This window comes from Pholis gunnellus (assembly GCF_910591455.1).
Source record: "Pholis gunnellus genome assembly, chromosome: 13".
NCBI classification, from domain to species: domain Eukaryota; kingdom Metazoa; phylum Chordata; class Actinopteri; order Perciformes; family Pholidae; genus Pholis; species Pholis gunnellus.
In genome coordinates, this window is record NC_136540.1 from 5,182,266 (window position 1) to 5,205,964 (window position 23,699).

The 23,699-nt window shown below is 42.6% G+C and overlaps 2 protein-coding genes across 2 annotated transcripts in view; one reads left to right on the top strand and one right to left on the bottom strand.

Annotated features, from left to right (window-relative positions):
* Positions 1–303: 303 nt before the first annotated feature.
* Positions 304–4,805, bottom strand: smg8 (SMG8 nonsense mediated mRNA decay factor; the record flags this gene model as incomplete). Its single annotated transcript, XM_079171574.1, has 5 exons — positions 304–1,533; positions 1,827–2,756; positions 2,880–3,025; positions 3,166–4,069; positions 4,191–4,805. 5 exons carry the CDS (start codon positions 4,803–4,805, stop codon positions 1,321–1,323), a joined length of 2,808 nt encoding a protein of 935 aa, XP_079027700.1. The 3' UTR covers positions 304–1,320.
* A 1,832-nt stretch (positions 4,806–6,637) lies between these two features.
* The window catches only part of ppm1e (protein phosphatase, Mg2+/Mn2+ dependent, 1E), a gene marked incomplete at both ends in the record, with an annotated part of 31,925 nt that continues 14,863 nt past the window's right edge, over positions 6,638–23,699 (top strand). The window contains one exon of the mRNA XM_079171866.1: positions 6,638–6,822. Coding sequence (XP_079027992.1) covers positions 6,638–6,822 — 185 coding nt within the window. The remainder of the gene's footprint in view (positions 6,823–23,699) is intronic.

Here is a 23,699-nt window from a genome sequence, read left to right on the forward strand (position 1 = left end):
AATTAGAAAAGATTAAATCCTAAATTTGACAGGAAAGTGTTGATGTGAGAACTCTGTGGAGTTGTAGTCACCCAACATGTTGAGGAATAAAACCGTTGAATAAAAGGCGATGTCTTTAACGGTTTAGACTTTAAAAGTGTTGTTCTTCTCCATCTATCGATGACGAGGTGGTTTAACCAAGATGAAGGAGTCCAACATCATCTAGTGGACAACATGGATAATGCACTATATGATGCTGTAATATCAAACAATAACATCTGACAAAGAACGACAAACACTTGATTTTATTTACATTCTCCAGTCCCCAGTGTATCAGGTACGTCTGTCTAAGTAGTAATCTGTGTTGTAGTAGTAGAAGCAGTAGTAGTACACATGTTGTTGTGATACTATACTACACATGATGCAGAACACAGGGAACACTTTACTGGACGTCCCCCTAAATCACAGCAAACTAAAAAGGTTTATAACGCACTGTAATGAAATGTAGTTGAACACGTGTGCATATGTATATTTATATAAATAAAAACGTGATTAATGTACAATATTTGACAGCAGTTATACCTTCTCCTCTGAAGATGTGTTTAACTACATATTCATTCATTATTTGTTTATTTACACCAGTCTACACTTGCTCACAGGAGAAGATATAACGGCTGAAAAATACATTATTGTGTGTTTCTATCTGCATACGACTACATTATAGCATGTTATAGATCATTTATTACATGTTTACGTATTGCTAGTAAATGATATTTAGGGGGATTTAAAGTAAAGTGTTGCAGAATACAGATTAGTTCAAACACTCGGCCACAGCGTCAGTTTTAATACTTTAGTTCTCACCGTGCTGCTGACCTTTATTTGTTCGAGTACGTCAACAATAAGACGGTTTGTTGTTTGTTTCAGCCACAAGTCCAGACTAAAAAAAAAGGTTTTTGGCTCCAGAATGAAGAGCTCTTCCACATGTGTGACCCTAAAAAACATCAGCTTGGTGTCCGAGTGCGTCGGGTACACAGAGCTTTATACAAAACCATGACGTAAGCGCTTTAACGTGCATTTCACACGGAAAATAAAAAAATAAACAAGAGTAACTTTAGCTAAAAAAGTAAACTTTAAACTTCGGATGGCACCACAGAATGTGTTCCTCCTCTGGGAGCTGGAAAGTGAATTTTGTTTGACTTGTGTTGTAAAAGATGTGTCAGCACATTTAAAGGAAATCCAACCTGATGAGGCCCGATGAGGTTTTGGGGTTAACAGACAAAAACCTCCTCAGCCCGTATCAGGACCTATAAATAAATAAGAAGTTCTTCATACTGTCAAAGCTCACGGCGGCGGGGGGTTAGCGGTCGTGGCCTTCAGGATGGCTCGCAGCACCTTGTGGTTGTTGAGGGGCTGGTTCTCCTTGGGGGGGTAACAGGGGCCGCGGTCCGTCGAGTAGGAATAAGGGAACCGCAGAACCCAAAAACCGTCAGGCGGCAACACCAAATCTGTCTGCTCCGGGTGGAACACTGGGCAGGGAGGAGGACCGGGCTGCACCTGGAAACACAGCAGAGTAAAATGATTTAACTCATACGTCTCTTACTAAAACTAAATGTTTTGATTCCAGATATTTTGTAACATTTTGGCAAATTGACACCAATAAAAGTATCAGCTATAAGCAGTTCCTGTTTATAACGTATACATGGATGTACAGACAACTATTACTGGATTACGTAAATATGGAAGAAAGAGTTTTAATGATCGTCTATGATCTTTATATTGTCTGGTACAATACCTCTAACTTTAGTGGTTTAGATATCAAAGAAGTCGTTGAGGTGAAGTGGACTCACCTGTGGGTTGAGGGTCACCTCCAGAGGGGCGTCGGGCACCACAACAAAAAGGCGAGTCAGCTGGGCGAAGTGAGACTTCAGTCCGCGGCCCTGCGAGGGAGACGGGATGTACAGCGGCATGTCGGTGTTCAACACCCTGGTGGCCGGGTCTTTGGCGCCCCCCGGCCCCAGAACCTTCACGATCTTATCCGGTCCGCAGCTGATGAAGCGTCTCCCGCGGACGTCCTCGTACTCGAACCCCACGAAGATCCGAGCCACGTCGTCCCTCCTGCGGCTCCGGCCGAGCCCGCCGGTGCTCCCCCGCTTCCCCACCAGGGTCTTGTTGGGGGCCGGCCACGAGGAGGTGCCTCCGTCCAACGGCTCCGTCAGTCCCGTGTTGTCCTCCTCCGACCGAGAGCGGATCACCAGGTCCCACGGCAACAGGAAGGACGAGCCGGGTAGGAAGCCCGGCTGTTCCAGACCCGTGTGGCAGTTGTAGGACTTGGCCGGGCCCAGTTTGACCAGCGACCAGCTGGAGAACTTTGGGAGCAGACCTTTGGGGCAGCCAGAGTGCATCATACCCGGGAGGTACTCCACAGTGGACGGCTGCCTGTCCACGAGGCTCGGCCTCTTCTGGACTGTTTCGGTTCCTTCTCCGTCCCCGTAGGGCCCCAGGCTGTCGGTGGACTGGCCCAGGCTGAGGGCCAGGCTGAGGCTGGTGTCCGCGGGCGTGTGGCTCTGGGCGGTGCTCGGCTCCTTCAGCTGCTCCTTCAGCTGCTCCTTCAGCTGCTCCGCCTCGTCGGACACCGACGCCAACGCCGGCACCGGCGCCTCGCTCGGGGGTTCCTGAGCTTGGTTGCAGGCCGGGGCCGGGGCCGGGTCGGGGGTGCTGGGCTGGAACACGGGGAACTCGATCCGCTCCAGCTTCCCGCAGCATTTCTCCTCCAGCAGCTGATCAGGAAGAACATGTTACACATACAACATACTGTTCCACTGTCGACTCAATGAGTTTCTCTATTTCATCCTTTAGCGGAAAAAGTCAATTATATTTAACTAAGTAAATGTAGCCCTCACCTGGTAGAAGTCATAATTAGCCGCCTGGACGTCAAACGGATCCTCGCGTGGCGCCTGTTTCCTGCCACAGTTACAGGAGCTGGTGGAGCGCCCCCTGCTGTTGTGGTTCAGGATGGGCGGGTTGCGATCTATGTCAGTCTTCTCTCCTGCAGAGAAGTCAGATTTCATGCATCCGTGTTAACGATTTTTTTATTGTATCCCTTTGAATACAAATACATTTAATGTTATACTTAATTATCTCGGGGGAAGTGCAGAAGAGGAATACAAAGTAGCAGAAAGGGTTCACCTGGCTGAGGCAGCAGGTGGAACTTGTGGACACAGTGTTGGTCGGTCAGGCTGCGCTCCTCACACAGCTGGTGGCCGTTGCTCCAGAACTTGTAGCAGTCCTCGTGCAGCTGCAGAGCGTAGCGCTGGAAGGCCACGCCGCGAGCGTGCTGGCTGTACACCCGCAGAGCCTGCGCCAGCTGGTTCTTGTGCACCGTGGTGGTGTAGTTGTGGGGGAGGTTGGACTGGTAGGCGCTGTGAGCCAGCGGCAGAGCTTTCTGACACCTGTTCTCAGAGAACTTTGTGTCAGCGTCCAGAAAACCCTCCAACACCTTCAGCTGGCCTTGCACCTTGGAGGCCAGCTCCACTATTTCTTCCTCCGCATCGCCGACTAGGACTTGGTGGAGCTTCGAGGCCACCTGGACCCACTTGGAGTAGGTCGGCAGCTCAAAGTGCGACGGCTGCGGGTTGCGGCCGACACTGTCGTCGAAGCCTTTCTTGGTCAGCACCAGCTCGACGTGCTGCCAGAGGAACTCCTTCAAGCTGCAGTCCACCAGCTGACCGCCCATCAACACGCTGGCCGGGTCTCCGCCGCAGCCGGACTGCCGAGCCGAACACCGGATCTGCTGGTAGCGCCTCGGCCCCGACACCACCGGCGTGGAGTCCGGTTCAAGCAGGGCGCAGTTGGACCGCAGCTGGCCGAGCAGGGAGCCCACGGGGTCCTCGTCCGCCGCTGGGATCACGTACACAAAGGCCTGGTTGGCGGGCACGGTGAACAGGCAGTTGCTGCTCTGGTTGGTCAGGACTCTGCTTTTACGGAAGATGCGGTATATCTGGTCCTCCAGCGCGTGCTGCAGCCGCCTCCTGGGGGAGTGCTTTTTGGGCTTGTCTGGGTTTCCTCCAGACTCTGAGCCGTTTGCAGAGACCTTTGGTACAACAAACGAAAAGTTGTGTCAGTTAAATTTATATGAAACACAAACAGTAACAGCTGCAGTAGTGACAGTGTTTATATGCATGTCATTTAAACATTATAAAGAAAGCACAGACCTTCAGAGAGCCGCTCATCTGGAACACGAAGAGCAGACGCGGAGGGCACGGCCGACAGTTCACCTTCCACTCTTTGGACACCGGACAGTCCTTGATGGCAGCTCGGATCAGAGGCAGCACCTTCTGCCGCAGGGCGTCCAGCGCTCTGAAGAGACGGTCGTGGGTGACATCAAATGTCTGGTTCGGGTGCACGAGCAGGAGCACGTGGCACACGGAGAACAGGTAGAGCAGGTGGAGGCAGTGCTGTCGGTCCAGACCCGTCCACACGTCGTGCGCGTCCGAGTGGGCCGCGCCGGCGCTCAGAGACTCGCAGGCCATTAGCAGCTGCCGGCTGTCGCACACGGAGGAGAGCAGCAGGTACAGCACGCGAGTCTCCTGGTGGTAGAAAGCCCGGATGTTGCCGTCCTCTGGTCCGTCGTCGAACAGCGAGAAGATGTGTTTGTCCGCCAAGTTGTTGAGGATGGTCTCCTTCTGCGGGCCGGGCTGCATCGTGCTGCTTTTACCGAAAACACCGACGACACACAGGCCGTCGTCCCGGTACTGGGCGTCCTCCTGGAGGTCCGCCTTAAGCAGAGCCCCCATACTCACCGGGAAAGTCATGTTCGCTTCCTTCATGTTGGAAGATGGGGCGCGGGGTTGGGGGGGAATAAAAACAACGACGCACACATTTCCGGTTTCGCAGACTAAAATGTCCGAGTAGATGCAACGTTTGTTGTTCTTCTTCTTCTTTGTTGAGGTTCAATCGCGGTTGGCAAACAATTAATTGGTGCATTACCGCCACCAACTGGCATGGAGTGTAGATCAGGATGTCTAGTAGTTATAAGCTGTAGTTTAGTATACAAATAAAATAAAACAAAATAAAGAAATAAGAAACAATGTGGGGAATAATGTTCCCCTGTTGCTGTAAGAAGTTAATTATATTTAATTAAGTAAATGTAGCGCAACAGGGTAGGAATAGTAAATACATTTTTACGTATCATCAAAATGTATTAAAAAATTACCACATTATTTTTTTGCATTTTTATACCTATCTAAACTGTTTATTGAAAAGCAAAATTGCTATCAAACAATTTTCTCTCAGACAATAAATTCACTAATGTTCCAGTATTACTGCACAAACATTCTGCACAGTGACGGTCAAACATTAGGAAACACATTCTTGAGTGGAGGGACTTTAAATGTGTCAACGACTGAACTAGACATTTATGTCTTAGAGGGGAAGGAAAAGGTTCTGACATCCAAATATTTTCCACACATGTGTCACCAGACAAATGAGGGAAAATTCTAAATACAGCAGACCGACTTCCACTTCTGCGTTGATGAGACGTTTCAAACCATCAAGCTCTTCATCAGTTATTCAAGACCTTCAATGCTGCAGCTAAAAGCCTTTGAGACAGGTCACATGATCAGTTACTATATATATCCCCGCTGAAATGAAGCAAACTCATTTGCTAAAATCCAGAATATAACTGGAAGCCATTGACTCCAGTATCAGGTAAAGTATTACATTTCGTTTGAGGAATGCAAGAATATAATTAAGTTATCTTGAAACATGCAGAATTAAAAGATATCTTTAATTTTAAATTATAATCAAAACTGAAAGATATGTTGTGACAATTTAAATGGATATATCTACAAGTATATAATATATATATGGATCCAATTTGAAGTATCTACAATTCAGTTATAATCATCCAAAATGTGAATTTTAGTTATTTCCATTTCAACACATCTTCCAGTTTTGACTGTAATTTGAAATTATATATGTATTGTACAATTCTAGTTATTTACTTCAGTAGGCTACACTACTTGAGTAATGGTACATCATGTACTGTTGCATTTCATTTATATACATTTTAAATAAAGCTTTCATGTAATAAATTGTGGACCTATTTTTGTGAGTGTGACATTTTACTCACATATTATATATATATATATAATATTTAAATAAATACAGTTTTTGTTTGACGTCATAAACAGCCCTAGTTCGTGCCTCCAAAAAAGAAAAAGAAAAAACTCTCACACGTCAGGAGGAGGGAGCGTTAACGTGCGCGTTCACGACCTGCATGTATAGAGCCTCCGCTTTCCCTCTGACGTCACTGCCGTCTGACGATCATCCGCGAAATCCCCGATAACGCGACGCGCGCTCCCGCCCCATGCTCTGAATGGGGGGTCTCTCAGTCCAGCTCCTGACAGCGAGCCCATAGTCCAGCAGTGATACACCGGAGACGCCAACGACGGTCCGCGCATCCAAGACGCACCGCGGTCAGACGCAGACGCACTGCCGGTTATAACCCAACGAGCCACCTGCTCCACCGGTAAAAGTCCACGTTCATTCAGGTAGTGTGCTCGTGCACCCGACAGTCCCAACTAGTTCGGTCCAGAGTACCGACTCCTCTTAAGTGTTCTGACGGGCGGAGCTGTCTCTGTCTGTCCAGGAATGAGAGATGATGGCCGGCTCTATAGCAGAGGAGAAAACCTTCCGACGGTTCTTGGAGCTCTTTCTCCGGGAGATGAGAATGCCTCTGCAGGAGAGCGACCCGCCGCCGATGCGCCCGTTGTCGGACCTGGTGACCGAGGACGAAGTGGAGGGGGAATGCCTCGACCTGTGTCTCCAGCACCTCTACAAATAGTTAAGTGTCCACTTTTCTTTCTTTTTTTTAAATGCCACGGCATGTTGTTGTGTACCGTGTTGGTGTCATGTATATCAAATACAATAAAGTCACTGTAGCAGTTTACACGGTGCGTGTTTTGACCGGGTCCACATCAGATAATCCGGGATGTCTTCATGCCATGCTGGGTGTGTCCAACACCAAGTTTAGACAAGTGTCTCTACTGAAACATGAGGAATTAAAGATAAAACACAAGTTAAACGCGACCCCAGGGTCGTGTGGTATTATTCTGTATTAAAATAATTTAATAATAATTTAAAATGTGCGTGTGCAGTGCCTCCTTTATTTAATGTCGGTGCTGGAAGGTGCACAAAAGGTGAACCCCTGTTTTATTTTCTTTGCGTAACAGCACTACGTCACGATGGTGTAGGAAGCCATCGCCATCACCGCTGAGCGCGTCTTCATGCGGGCTAAAAATAACCACAACCGGTTACACGTTATTAGCCTCAATCGTTATAGACTCTTCAAATTCTCGAGACACAGACGGAACCGTCGCTGCATTTTTTCTTTTCTGGAAATAATTCCAGCTCTTGGCATTTTTTTTTCTATTGCACATCAGTGTCTATAATGCATAAAGAGAAATGCATACAAAAAATTTATATAAAATGATGCTCTGCTTATGATTTGAATGAGTTCATCTCTTCAGAATCTAGTGATTTAGACGTGATAGCCTCTCAGAGTTGGAGAGAGAGAGAGAGAGAGAGAGAGAGAGAGAGAGAGAGAGAGAGAGAGAGAGAGAGAGAGAGAGAGAGAGAGAAAAAGAAAGAGCTCTGCTGCCTGGCCTGGTTTTTTAAAATCTAAAATAGGTGCAGAAACTGTGCTGGTGAAGAACGAGATGGAAGGACTCATCTAGGGCACCGAAGTGGCAACGGGGACTGCTGCTCGCATGTACGAATTACAAATGACTTCTTGAAGACCAGTTTTGCCACGCAGAGCTCATGCGTGCGACTCCGAAAAGGTCAGGATGAGCTCCAGCAGGGATGGAGAGAGCATATGTTGCTGTCAGGTGCTTTTCATATCCTTTATTTTCTCCATTAAAAAGGTGGAGAGCAGACCTGTTTGGAGGAGCAGCCGTTATCAGTGTTTTAATTCACTGCGTATTCGTCTTGGTCTCAGATTTGTCCAGGTTTGATTGGCTGGTGAAATATATATATATATATATATATAAGGTCATTGAGCATTCAACATTCTCGCACACAGCTTCCCCTCCCCCTCACCATGCTGTGCTGACAGCAAGCACGCATTCCTGTTTGCCGCTGATGACAGTGGAAGAAATGTAATATATTTGTTAAGGTTTTGTGTTCAAACATGTTTGGTACATTCAATATAAAAGGTTTATTGTGTCCAGTCTTGCTTTTAGGTTGTCTTTACAAATATATGTTATTTTTGTTTTGTACATGAAGAACAAAAGATGTACAATGGTTCAACCAGACTGAAACAACTGAAAGAGCAACAGTTTAATAGGAATAGAATGATGTTAATGTAGATGCTGCAACAGCATCAGTTACATCAGAACTGAAGAGTATTTCTTTATTGGAAAAAGAACACAGAACGACAGTGAAGGCTTTAATGAAGAGGTTCCAATGACGGCTTCTCAGGTGGTTCACCAGCCGTAGCGCAGGTTGCCAGATACAGCTGTCTCTGCAGAGGCACGATGGTATCAAACCTGGCAACCCACGGTGACCATAACTCTTCAGAAAGCTGAACACAGTCACTGCTCCCGGTCTGTTTGTTTTTGCCAAGAAATAGCTCTAAAACAGCTAAGTGATAATACACATTTGAGGTACTTGTACTTTAATTGCCCCACAACCTTGAATAGTATAAGCGGTTACGGATAATGGATGGATGTACTTTACTTAAGTGTCTCCATTTTCTGGTCCTTCATAATTGGGGGATGTTGTAGTTTTTACTTTATTACATATATCTGAAAGTTCAAATCAACGGTTACTCTGCAGATTAAGATTTTACGTACAAAACAAATGATCAATTTATAAAATATATTAAGGATTAAGAAAATAAAGCATCCAAAATGAGCTCCCCCTCAACCAGCTACTACACTAAAACAATATAAATAATAATGTAACATCTCAAAAGGAGGCATCTAGCATAATAAATACTCCTGGTAGATTCAATACATTTAATTAATGATGCTTTTGTACTTTTATTTTGTTCTTATGCAGGACCTTTACTTGTAATGGAATGTATTTCACACTGTGGCATTGTTACTTTTACTTAATTAAAGGATGAGAGTACTTCTTTTACAAAAAATATAGTTTTTAATAGTTTTTCTTTAAACAAATCTCTGGGCTCCCTGACAAGTACAAGCCTTTATATGTTGAACAAAGCAGAAACATCTCACTGTTAAGTGGAGAATTAGAGTGGTGTAATATCCGTGTTGCTCCTGCTCCTCACCAGGTTGTCTCAGTCATTTAAAATGGAGTCGGTCCAATCTGGCTTCGTCAGACGGTCATTAGCCAAACTCACCAAAATAACTGTAGCTCACTGCCGAAGTAAAATGTCCCTCTGTCTCCGTTTCCTGGCCAAGGAAGCATCTCGTACAGTACATTTGGCTTGTTGGAGTCGATGAATCGCTCTCTGGAAGCCGTCCATGGAGCAGTTTATCTTAAGAGACCCTACCAGGAGCTGGACGTTACAGCTGCTCACAAGGTCAAAATGGGCACTCAAGTTTTGCTGCTTTATGTACACAGAATTACACAGAATTACACGGTTTTGAGGTTTCGGGGATTTTGATATGATGCTACAGGAATGATCCAAAAATCATGAGGAACACTGCCTTCCTCCCCTCTGGAAAAACAAGATAATATGTCACATGTTGACGTTAAAGTGACACACAGATTATGACTTGTGACATTTTTATTGCAGAGTAATAAAAGCCGGCAGACGTCAGACTTTTACACGGCAGATCGCCGTTTGTTTCTAACCGACAATCAACTTTGGCTTTGACCACAATTCACCCGTTCAGAGAAGCAGACACATGACACAATATGTGTTTTTGAAGTTTATATCCAGGATGTCAAACTGATTCATCAGTGAAAACATGTTTAAAAAGATAAAGATAGAAGCTAAAGCTACAGATTAGCTACAATGTAAAAGTGTCTCGCCTGGAGATCGAGACAGAAGACAATGAATATTGTTCCTGTAAAGTCGGGTAGGTCTTTATTCACTGTTACAAGCATTAAAAAGCTAAAGCTTCATGTGTAGACATTCAGTATACCTCCTAACACTATTGAAGGATGCGCTAACGATAGCTAATTATGTGCTAATGTTAGCATTAGAGGTTTTTACATATAGAAACATAACATTTTAGAAATGTTTATTTCCTTCCAACCTCTCCAGATAAAAACTATCACTATTACACAACGTTTAACTAGGACGAGCTCCACATCCACTAAAACCAGAATATATGAAACCATTGATGAGATTCTACGAAGCAGAGACGGATAGCTGTCGGAGCTGGCAGATGCTACGCTATGATTAGCCAGGCTACTGTTGTAGGGCGGGACTTAGCGGACGGTCAATGGAAATATATAATGGGATATAAAAAGTATTGCATGAGAGTCTTTGGAGACGAGCCGGATAGCTGTCGGACCCTGGTCAGAGCTGGACGATGCTACGATATGATTGGTCAGGACTTAGCGAAGGTTCGGTTGTTATAGAACCTTAATACAGTAGGTACTTAACCCAAAATATAATTCTCCCTAGTTCGAATGGATTTAGGTTTATAATGGTAATATGGCAACGTAAAAGAGGTCATTTTAAGGGTGCCTTGTGCGTTGGTATCACTCCACACAAGTGGCAAAACCGAGTAGATATTTCATGTTTGTCTAAACAAACCTTTTAAGATCAGAAACCGAACACTGGACCTTTCTGTTGAACGGACAAACTGTCAACATCTATTAGAGCGCACATGAAGAAGAAGAAGAAGAAGAAGAAGAAGAAGAAGAAGAAGAAGAAGAAGAAGAAGAAGAAGAAGAAGAAGAAGAAGAAGAAGAAGAAGAAGAAGAAGAAGAAGAAGAAGAAGAAGCAGCTTTAACTCAGACTCGTTAAAAGGGAACTACAGATCAAGTATCAACCTTCATTCAAGAGCTGATACGCGACCGAATGCATCACTCATGCTGTCGTTAAAATGGCGGCCGGCTGCCAGTTAAAGCTGTCGTACATGTCGAGGAGGTCTGATCCCTCCTGAACACCTCCTTACATTATATAGCTCAGTTGTCAGGGTAACATCCCAGGTGTCCTTGCACAGTAATAATGGTGTTTTTGTAGTCGGTCTGAATGCGGCGTTCTTCATGCTGTATGTGACAGTTTGATAACAGGGCTTTAGACCACAGCAGAGCTAAAGAAAGCAGTACACCATGTTCTTTAGAGTGTGTGCTGCTTAGAAAATATGGCAATAAATACAGAGTTTTTAATAAGTCAAACATCAGAGATTTCTATCTGACTGATCCTTTAATGTCTCTGTTCGTCTTATTAAAATTGGGTAGTGTTGCAATGACATATTTATGGCGATTAGTGTGTCAAATACTGAGATATGCAATACCCAAGCTTCACCACTGATCTTTTCTTTGATATCTTACTTTGAGAATTAAATAATAACCATGTTTTTCTACAAACCCTTTTTTTATTTAACAACAGTCTTTGATTTTGTTTGCCTTTATTAGAGAGACACAGAAATATTCTAGGCTATTAAGCTGTGATTGCAAATGATGTAGTACGCTAGCTAACTAGCCAGTTGTCCGCTAATTAGCTTACCAGCTAACTAATTCCACCATGCTTTAATGCTCCACTGGTTACAGAAAATGAGGCAAACAAAGTTGTCCCTTATCTGGTGATTTCCTAAGTGGATGAAGCATTAAGTTGTTACATTTTACTCATTTTCTCTGGCTCTCTCTCTCTTACTTCACAACATTTATGTGGCGGCTTTAGTTACTTTACAAATTACGATTGTCTGCTTTTCCTTTTAATAATGTTAATGTCTTAGTAATAATGTTGACGTTTGGACTTAAACACTTTGAAGTCGTCACTTTGGACTAATTTTGACAGCATTTCTCACCATTTTAGACTTTTTTTCACAAACAATCAAATGATTAATGGAGAATATAATCAACAGATTAATCCATAATGACAATAATCAATTAATAGTTCAAAATGAGCTCCATCTGAAACAACTACAACAGTAAAATACTACTTTTACTTTAATGCATGAGTCATAATAGTCTTATGATAGAATATATAATATCAGAATGCCAGGAGACATTTACATTTCCCTGATTATACTTACATACTTTAATCAAGTAACATTTTCAATGCAGGACTTTTACTACTGGAGTATTTTCAGTACTTTTACGTCAGTAAAAGGATCTGAAGACTTTCTTCTTGGTATTAAAACAGTATTGAGCTTATCCCAAATAAAACATGGCGGTGAGAAAACACTGATGCTGGCAGATTTAAAATAAAATGATGAGTTCATGACGTCAGATTAAGGAGGTTTTCATCAGCGTTGGGAGGGAAAACCTGCAGACACGTGGGCCTCAGACGATCACGGATGAGAACTTTTGCTGCGTCTTGAAGCAGATTGACGGTGTGAGTGTGTGCGTATATGTTTGTGTGGTGGCCAGCATCCTACATGGCTGTCTACTGTAGCTGTTGAGAGTAATGATAGTTGGAGGCAACAGCTCTGGTGATTCATCCCAACGTGTCATTAGTTTGTCTCTGGGTTGAACAGCTAATAATAGACTTCTGCAAGAAGAGAGATCCCCTCTGTGTCTGTGAGTGTGTGTGTGTGTGTGTGTTAATGGGGGGCGGGTGAAGCTCTTGGTGTGCTAGTTTGGGGATGTGAACGTAGCTTATGCATGTGTGTGTGTGTGTGTGTGTGTGTTAAAATGACGCCAGTTAGGTTTTAATCCATTTTGCTCCAGGCAGCTGGGAGTCACATCTGAACAGAAGATGATGCAGTCGACTCCCTTTGAACACTGGGATTTTGAGTGTGTGACTGTTTGTGTGTGTGTGTGTGTGTGTGTGTGTGTGTGAGAAGGGGTTTATTCCCAAGTATGATTAAAATCATGCTGCTGTGTGAACTAGAATTACCGCCTCCGCCAACCAGTCGTGTTGCAGTTTACATCTGTGTCTGTCCAAAACGTCATCGCTTCATCCTGTTAAGATATTTGTGTGAAATATTGTGAAATTGTTGTGTAAAGAAGAGGGACCGCGATACGCCAACAAAGACTCAACCCGGCTTCTTGTAGCAGTACGACGGAGGCAAATAAGAAATTTGAAGAAATTCGCTCGAGGCGTTCCTGAGATATCGTGAGAACGGACGTGAGGTCACTGTGACCGTGACTGACCGGTTCATCCTAGAGTCTCTTTATAGCTCGATGCTAAATTATTATTTTAATCGCAAAGGATGGAATTATGGATCATTAGAACCATAAGATACTCTGATTGAAAGACGGTCCTGCTCTCCACTCAGCCACAGTCGCCCCTTTTGTAAAGGTTCCACCTGAAACTACTTAGGACCTAATATATAGGTTTAATACCTAGCACCATCTGTGAAAGGTTCTACCCAGAACCCCCTATGAGAGGTTCTATAGACAACCCTTGTATGGTGTATTGTTTCCACCCTGAACCCTCTCTGGCGGGTGTATCCAGAACATTTCCACCTTCCAAACTAAGGGTGTTAACAAGAACTCACCCAGGGGGTTCTATGGAGAACCCTTTTATACTCCAAAGTTTTTATCTAAAATGTCCCTGGTGGTTCTACGGAGAACTCTTTATTATCCAAGTGGTTCATCTAGAACCCACCAAGGGTTTCATCTAGAATCCTAAAGAGGGCAACCCTTGAAGAACTCTTCTTCCAAAAAGGAAGTAACTCTTAAAAAGAACCCTTGAAAACATTTCTTCAAACACGGGTTCTTCAGAAGGAAATGGGTTCTGGGAAGACCCTCAGCCCTTCAGCAAGAACCCGTTTGGAACCCTTTATTCTAAGAGTGTAGCGAGTAATTCCTGCCGGGTTTAATTAGCTTCTTCACACTGAACTTTCACATCACCTTCAAACAAAACACCCAATGAGGGAACGTCTTTTATGAGACTGATGTTCAGAGACTCTGTTAAGCTGCTATGGAGACTTGTGCCGGACCAAATCCTGACCAAGATATTTAATGTCGGTCGTTAGTTTCTGTTAAACAAACAGCTTTTTACCTCGTATTGATACGAGGGTGAAACTGGTTTCACATTCACATTTCAGATGTTCTTAACGCCTCTTAAAAGGCTCCGGAGACAATAAGTACAGAAATGGTTCTTTTTTTAGCTGGCAGACAGAACAGTGTTTCTATGGCTTTTGTATCACGCATGAGGATGCGGGTGGCGCAATTCCCGTCCTGCCATTGATTTCACACTATTGTTACATCCAACAGTTGCTGTGCCAACAAACTTAGCGGTGAAAAAGAAAAAATGGATGTAAACAAAGCATAATTTTTAATATAATACAAAAATCGCACATGTTTTATATAAAAGGCAACACGATCAACAGGTTTGAAAGACCTCAGTGAGCAACAGTGAACAGTAAAGATAACATTTGTTGGTCCACTCTACACCTTTAACTTTATTAACTTTTAGTTTACATTGGGGATCAGTACCGGCTAGGGGTGTACCCCAAACTCATGGTTCGGGTTTAAGAGTCCCGGTTCGGTACGTGTTCGGTACAGCAGGAAAAAAACAAATGCATAAGGATCCTTTTCTGTTCATTTTAAACAGACAGTAATACAAATGTCAAAGCCAGACACAAACCTCTGAGGAAGCATGTTACTCACTGGAAACTTTGGTAAAAAATAAGGAACACTTATTACTCTGGACGAACACTTTACCAAAAGGCTAAAGGTCTCAATGGACAATAAAACTGAAAAGCATTATGCTATGAAAATAAAATTACAAAGTACAGGTTGCCTTTTCCTCGTCCCGATGATCGACACGCCTTAGTGAAGCCATCGAATGTGCTTTAGTGTATTAGATGTGTCTCCAGTTTTTCAAGCTGTCGATGAAAATGTAATTAGTTGTACTAGAGACGGCCCCTCTTAGTCGACTAATCGGTCGCTTTTACATTTAATGCACGATTTAGTTTGAATAAAGAAACTTCTCGGCAGTCCGACGTCACTGACACTGTTTATACAGACTGCTGATGAATTGATGATGACATGAAGAGGAGTAAGAGGGGGAGTTAAATGACAGAACACACACACACACACACACACACACACACACACACACACTCACACTCAGAGCTGATAGATAGTAATTGAGGGGAGAGCCTTTCTAGACCTCATTAAACAGTAACATCTCCCGCAGCTGTAGAGAACTAGGGGGTAGATCCGGCTTCCTCCAGCACACGACACACTCAAGCATGTACACACACAAAAACACACACACACACACACACACACACACACACACACACACACACACACACACACACACACACACACACACACACACACACACACACACACAAAAGAGTAAGTGGTGTTCGAGGAGCTGCAGGTGACAGATTTAGAATGAAGACTGTAAACTGCAACATGGATTTGGGCTTTTCCCAGTTACTTAAGTGTTATTTTTGTTACGGTAAATGTTCAATATGTTGTTTGCTTTTGCTGCCTTCAATACAACCGATACAGTGTAAAGTTATAATATGTACCCCAACCTCCCACAGCTTACAATATGTTGTATTAAGATGACCAAAATTTCGTTAAACCTTTATTAGTCGTGTCCTCTAGTTCGAGGTCGAGCGCCGGCTTTGTTTGGAACAAGCAAAACCCTCCAGGGCTTAATTAACGAGGACTTCCCTCCGGCCGTCCTGCAGAAAGTAGGATGCTGCACAGCTGAGAGGAAAAACAGCGCTAACGTCCACCTGCCCACACACACTCTCATCACTCCTACACTCCAGGGGCTGCATTCACACGTAGCTGCTGGTGCATCTCGAAAATAAGTGACCATTTCATCCGTAGTAACATGGAGCGATTTGTACAGAATAAAAGCAGTTCAATTAACGAGCAATAAAATCCGCTTTTGAGCAGTAAAACAGCGTTAAATCTGATGACAAAGCACTCTGCACAAAGCTGATGTCGATTAATGATGAAATGCGTGATAATTAATGAAAAATAGGGATGAGAGATTTATTTCTTAATATAGTGTGAGCGCTATGTACTGATTTTAATCCTTGCTGAAACACGCATGTACACGGTTTTTGTCCTCAAATATCATTTTCTTGTATTTGTTCTCCTTAATTATTTTAAGGTCACATCGAGGCCTGCAGCTTTTGTTTGAAGAGGCGTCTCTGTGTGTGTTTGCATGTTTCCTGTAAATAACAACGTGATTATTAATCTGGGGACTGTGTCGTCTCTTATGAACCGCTGCAGCTGGATAACATGCCTCAGTTACAGAGGAACTGTGTTTTTATCCCTCACATCCCACCGGAATATTCATTGTTTCCCACTTGTGCACCTCTATTGTCTTTATTTATGATTATGTGACGAAGAAATGGTTCTATGTAGCAGGACTAAAGTTATTCACAAATCATTTTAGAATAAGGCTGCTCTAGTTGTAGTGAGGGTGATTTTTAGAAAGTTTCCTAAGCAGAGGAGAAATAGCTAACCCAAAAACCGTAAGTGCATTATAAAATACACATTTTAAATAATTTCATTGATCCACCAAATCATCAGGAGCCGCAGTCAAAAAGAGCAGCAATGCAATAAAACAACGTATCCTAATACAACCGTTTATATGATATCTTACAAAAAGTTACTCCTCGTTTTTCGTGCGTTTTCCTACTAAAGTCAACAACACGTGTCAATTTCCACTCTTTACATGAAAACAGTCTTTTCAAAATAAACTTCCATCTTCACAGGAAACAACTTAGTTAGGTTCAGGCAACAAAAATACTCATGTTTATAATGTTTCATTGAGTCAATGAGTCATTTTCTCATAGACTTCTATACAACCAGAGGAGTCGCCCCCTGATGGACACTAGAGAGAATGCAGGTTTAATGCACATCTCATTGAGCTTTATATAATCGTTCCTGCTCAATCAAAAACATAATTGTGTTGGCATAATGTCATTGTTGGCAGGTCGGAAGTGGAGCGAGGTCTTACCTTTTCCGGAATCTGAGGGTGTGACGGTGTTTCCCTGAAGCTTAAGTTATTCTTTTGGGACATTTCATGTCTTTATTAGAGAGTCGACAGTAGGAACACGACAGACGATGAGGGACAGAGGGAACTACATGCAACAAAGGTCTCCGACGTTGTGGAACGTAGTGGTTCATTAATAAAAAGAGTCTATTAGCCTTCAACCAGCAGGATGAAGCTGTAATCATGGAGCACGCTCTCAAGTTTATCTGACAATATGTTCCACTTTTTCTGCTTTATTTAGAACATCAAAAGGTCACGGCCAGACCAGACCCGGCAGATGCTTCGGTAGCAATGTCACAGAGGGATGCACTGTGAGTGTGTACGAACCACAGCGATGATCCACAACACAGCCGAGCTCAAAACGAGCAAACGTTAGACGGTTTTTGTCACTTCGCGGCAGACAAATCAGCTCATCCGCTGAAGTCCCACATGGACCGTCTCAGAGTGAAGTGACCTCCTTTTTTGAGCTGAACTAGTTTCATAAGACAACGGATACAGCTCTCGTCACACTCAATGTACATTTAAAAAAACGTAATAAACATGAGACACCGCTCTTAAAAGCTGCCTCTCTTCTCCACACACAAAAAAACAAGACACAGTGAGCAGACGAAGCTTTAAATGAACGTCGACATATGCGTTTCGACACAGAGAGTGCGTTTGCGTGGTATTTTTTGAAAGTCCTAGTTTTTTTTTCACGCTACCATCCGTCTGTCCACTGTTTAATCAGAGCAATATGAAGCCTGGAGAGTTGATCCCTCTGGAGATATACGTCCTCTGAGGCTTTCTGGGGAGTAACTGTATGGTTTTCTAGAGCACCTCTGAAAATTGAAGCTGCTTGAGGCGAAGTCAGTCTCCTCTTAAAATAAGTTTTTTTTTTTTGTGACTTTGAGGCATCCTGTCTTAGAAACACAACGGTAATGCACACAAAGCAGTCAGTGCTGGAAGCATTGCTAAGGTGCTTCATCTTCAACATGTATCCCCGTCCTTGGAAGAATGTTTCTCAGTCCAGTCATCCTTAAAACAACTTCCTCTCCTCTCTTGCCTCCTGGCTCTGGTCTGCTCTATCCAAGCCTTTGAAATTAGTTGCGGGAGTAATCCCTTAATCAGAGTGTCTCGCTGGGATTACCACGGAAGCCTCAGCGACCGCCCTCCATCACCACTGACAACTGTTGAGCCTGCAGTATTTCATTCACATCCTCTGACGAGTACAGCCATGAAACAGTTAGGATAAACAGTAGCTGTGTTTCCATTCGATCTCTAATTTTAAAAAGGAGCTGTATTTAACATTCAAAGCATTAATTCGGCGTCAAACAACTATTTGCTGTGTAAACCCACCGTCAGGTACTGTCAGCTCTGTCAGCACTTTGGCCGTTGTTAGCTCTGTTAGCATTGTTAGCTGAGAACCTCTCATATCTTACAAACTTTTAAAATGTTGCACAAAAAGGAAAATGCAAATTAGGATTGTTTTTATCAACTGGTTTGGAGCAAATAACCTCTGCTACATCCATTTAGCGGATCATCTCTAAAAAGTAAAAAAACATCTAAAGCAGAGGTTATATTTAATAATTCAGCTTCAGCATTCAGCTTTTCCAATGTGATAGTTCAAAATGCTCATCAAAATATGTGAATGGCATTTTTAGGCTCGATATATTTCTGTAAGTTACGCTAAAGCGTTCTGACAGTATGCTACTTGTGTTATATTGAAACGTGGATAAATCAGAAACGCTATTATGGATTCTGTTTGCACGTGCCCTAGCTAACCACAGAAGCTCGCTAACACATAGCTAACACTAGCTTGCTAACTCCTCCTGTCATTATTTTAGTCATCAACTGCAGCTCTGGTGGACATATGGTGCTGAAATAATCCTTTGACATGCTGAGATTTAACGTTTTTAGCTAGCTACAGGCATTTTGTCGGCGTTTGTCATAGACATGTGGATAAGAAGTAGACGTAGTCGTCGTGACGTCACTCATTGGTTTGTGGACTGATGTTTTGAAGCCTTGAGTTTGGCGATTTCGCCGTCGCCATCTTGGATTATGGCCGTTCCTTTCACGACAAATGAACGGAAGTTGTCAATCACTGTGTAGCCCCGCCCTAAAGCATTTATGGTCTATTTGACTCTAAATGGACCATCATTTACTAAATGAACATCATGCTGTATTGAAGAAGACTTGAAACTAGAGATTGAGACCATAAACTCATGTTTACAATGTTTACTGAGGTAATAAATCAAGAGAGAAGTAGAGTCATTTTCTCATAGACTTCTATACAACCAGAGGAGTCGCCCCCTGATGGACACTAGAGAGAATGCAGCTTTTAAGACACTTCAGCATCGCCTTCACTCTGCAGAACAGGAGGTTACGGACAGATTGTTTTCCCCTCAGGTGGGCGTGGTCTCCACAGTGTGACGCAGTGCCCTCTGTCTCTATATCCTCCTCTAACTGGGGAGTTAACTGTCCCAGCATGCACTGTGGAGAGGCCAGAGACAGACTCACAGTCACGAGCCTCCTGTTCACCAGAACTTTTAAAGAGGAAGGCCGAGCACCCGGGAGCAAAGCATGCAAATACATGGAGAACATGCAAACTCCAAAAAGGAAACAGGAAACTAGAGCCCTCTGGTCGTGTGCTACAAGCTGAGCTATAAAAAATAAGGTTGTCTTTCCTTGTGAGCACAAATGTTCGTATATATGTCAGCTCTTTGTACAGAACATATTACAATGAGAGGCATTTTATTCAAACCGTAGAATGGAAATAATCTCTGGATACATGTTGGTATTATTTAAATGAGGAGGAGCAGAAGGTGTTCATGGCTCAGTACCAATAATGTTAAACAAGTTATTGTAATTATATTGACTGCTATTTAAAAAAAACTGGATGAATTAAACGGGGACTTTTACTTACAGTCCAGCTTTGCAGTCTATTGTTGGTTCATGGTTTATAACATTGGACTGTAATGAACGGTCTTTCAGCAGTGCTTCACATTGACGTCTCTAAAAACAGGCGCCTTGATTAATTTCAACTCTGGAGAGGCCCCATTTTTGGAAGTGCAATGACCTTGAAAAGTGTGCAGTGTCCTCCTTTCCCTCCTCCAGCGTTATGGATCGACTCCTCTCTGCTGCTGCTGCTCCGGAGTCTTTTGTTCACACAAGGTGCCCATAATTCAAATGATGAGTCACATGTTTGTGGAGCTGCATGCAAAGTAGTTCTAGTCCAGGATCCCCACCTGTCTGCCCTTGAAAAACTGAATGTGAAAGCTGCTGATAGGTGGAGAGAAGAGCAAGTTGAGCTTAAAGCAGCCGCACAAGGTCCAAAGTCTTCGCAATCTTAAAAAAACATCTTTATAAGCTAATCCTTTTTATTTTTGTTCATACCGGTTATGTCCGTCTTTCATTGTTCTATCTTTTATATTGTAATCAGATTTTTACCTAATTATTTTACATATTTTCAAATAGGAAGCACTTTGTAAATGTGTATTTTAAATAAATAAAGCTTTACTTAATTGCTAAGAAAATAGTAAAGAGTGGAAATGTTACGGTGGTTACTTCTTTTTTTTTTATATCCGAGTAGTGGAAAGACTAACAAAGACGGTTCTAATGAGTTTTATTCTGTTTCGTGTGTTTTTACGACGATCAGGGAGGAACAATGACCGTTATCTGACTGGAGTCTGGAGGCTTTGAGGAGAGCATATTTATTGTTATGCACCTGAATAAATTATAATATAATGTCCAAATTAAATATTTACTATACACACTTCAACATGCGTCACAGAGCATTGGACTGGAAAATAGTTTTTTAATGTTTCCACTGCCGATGGGAGCTGGAGCCGATAAATACCCGTCACTGCTGCAGAGATATTTTGACTGTAACCTTCGTCACTGAAGACAAAAGCCAGATGTTAGTGGGTGTTAGTGGGCTTTGTGTTCAGTGGGAAAGGAAGCAGGCTGATGAATGTGTAGAAAGGTACAAGTATCTTTGGACAGTAACAGACTCTGAAGGGAGCTTTGGGAAGAATTTAGCGTTTGTTTTGTCTCAGTGATAAAAACCACGATGACCCTCTTTTATTGGATCAATCTCGTCGTGTCATAATTTGGCAACCTCACTCAAAAAAACCCCAAAAATCTCTAAACTAACTTGTCAAGTTGAGTCTCAACTAGGGATGTTATTAATATACCACTTAATCATTAACCTACAATAATGATTGTGAGTTAGGAGTTCTAATAACTGATATTATTGTTGATACTGTGATGTTTTACTTCACTGGTTTTGATGAATCTGTATCGTTATAACGTTCAACTCTGGAATGTTGAATCTCCCGCATAACAAATATACCCTGAAGTACAAATAAAGGTCCTTAAACCGATGCACTTGTGTATTCTAGTCAGAACACGTGCCGGATGAGATGTTTTTAAAGATGAAAAATGACACAGAAAAGCTTCGCAAATATAAAATGCACGTTGAAAATGAGATTAAAATGTCAAATGTCAAAACTAACAATAATCAAATAACTAAAATGTGACTACGACTAAAACCAGTGGCAGAATTAACACTGTAGACTACTTTCTTGACATGTTTTTATAGTCAAGGTTTTATTGTCTTTATGCAACACAGGATTGCACAATGAAATGCAGTTTAGTGCTCCAGAAAAACACAGATATTCAAATATTTAGGTAATAGAATACAAACAGTAAAATATATATATAAAAGTAGCACTAAAGGAAGAATTAAATGATGTTTAAAAGGAGTATATACAGTCACATGTATACAATCTTTAGTGACTAAAGCCGGTTCAGTGCTGAGCATTACAGCCAGACTCTAAAACACTGAAAGGTTACATAAGAAATGAGCTGCTTACATTTTTTTTAAATGATTTTAATTACAAACTAAGGATTTTAAATTGAGTCTGTTAAGCATTACGGGGTCGAGGTTACATTGATTCAGGAGACGTTTCACAACAGCTGTTTGCTGTCAGTGTGCAGCGAGCGGTTCACAATCGACCGTCATCTTCATCCTGCGAGCAACTTAATATACTCCGTTCAAAACAGATGGTCGGGCTCATGGCAGCACGTTGAGCCTTGAAGTGACATTTCTTTTTGCACTCAAACATTTCCCTTTTGACGGCCTTGAAGGAACTCTTTTGGCAGCGGTGAGCTGGACGTATCAAGGTGTGATAAATGATAAATGAGTCAATTACAGAGGAGATGTTTTTCACCAACATGGCTGCAGCAGAGAGGATGGAAAATAGAGGCGTTCAGGTCAAGGAGGAGGATATTCTTTACTTTTTTATGTCAAATAAACCCAAGAAAAGACCAAAAATGATTCTTTAAATAAAGTTGAATTAATTGAAACTGATGGTCATAACATAAACCTAAAGGATAACTACGTTGTAAGATAGAGAGTCCTGCGTTTCTGTCTCAAGTAACATTGAGGATATTGTTGAAATGGAAACAAAAAATAAGAAAAAACACTTCAGGAGGCAGAAAGAACTTTACTGATTTAGTTAAAAGAAAAGAAAAACAACTTTAAAATCCACTGTGCACGACCTGACCAGCACCAAAACACAATCGCAACTAGCAACTATAGCTAGTTCATACAATTGCTGACTTTTAGAGGGTTTGTATGATATCTTAAGTCAAAATGAAAGTCCAGCATACAGTCTTTTCAAAATAAACTTCCTCCCTCACAGGAAAGGTAGATCGTGGTTTGGGTTAAAACAATTATGAAAGTGACGTTACTTAAGTACGAAAGTTAGGTGACAATTAAATCAACATTGACGTCTCTGGTTGTTTGAAAGAGAGCCAGGCTAGCTGTTTCCCTCTGCTTCCAGTGTTTATGCTAAGCTAATTGCGCCAGAAACATTGAATATGAGGGTGTATCCCAAAACTATTCCTTTAAAGCACAGGGACATAATATGGAAAAAGTAAACATGCAGGGTGAGAAAGAACATGCTTTTTATACATTTACAGCTGTAAATTTAACTGTTTTTTTGTGTTACGTGAACGTGGAGTCGATGGCATCACTAATGTTTCATTAATCATGTGGAATTGGTTCACTTTAAAAGGAGCTTCCGTAGGTACGGTTCAGGTCAGGACATGATGGGGCTCTCACCAATCCACCAATGATCCAGCTGGTGGATTACATAACAGCGCCTTAAGGCTTTGTGCAGAGCAGCGCTGGGCCTGCTCACAAACCTCACAGGGAATCACATGCAGCTTCTGTGTGGAGGCTGGAGGCTCTTTTATCTGGAAACTACACTACAACAGACACACAACAATTTCAAAAAAGAAACATGACACATGCACAGTTTTAACGCCTCATTCTGCAGAGCGTCGCCTCTCCAGCTGCTGTGAAGTCTTGTTGAAATAGTAGATCCGCGGCCTACACAACACTCATGTACTGCAGGTTTTTATGGCAGATTAGACACGCCTCTCTGCAGCCAACATTGTGCACTTCATCGTTAAGTGGAACGCGGCATCGCAAGTGCAGGCAGCAGCACTCTGTGACGTCTGCAGTCACAGTCGCTCCATCATTTATTTGTGCACTGGTGTTACATCAGCAGAGCTCTGAAAAAATAAATAAAAAATAAACATCCAAAAGGTGTACTTGGGTTGTAACTGCTGAGAGGGCAGAACACACTTTTTT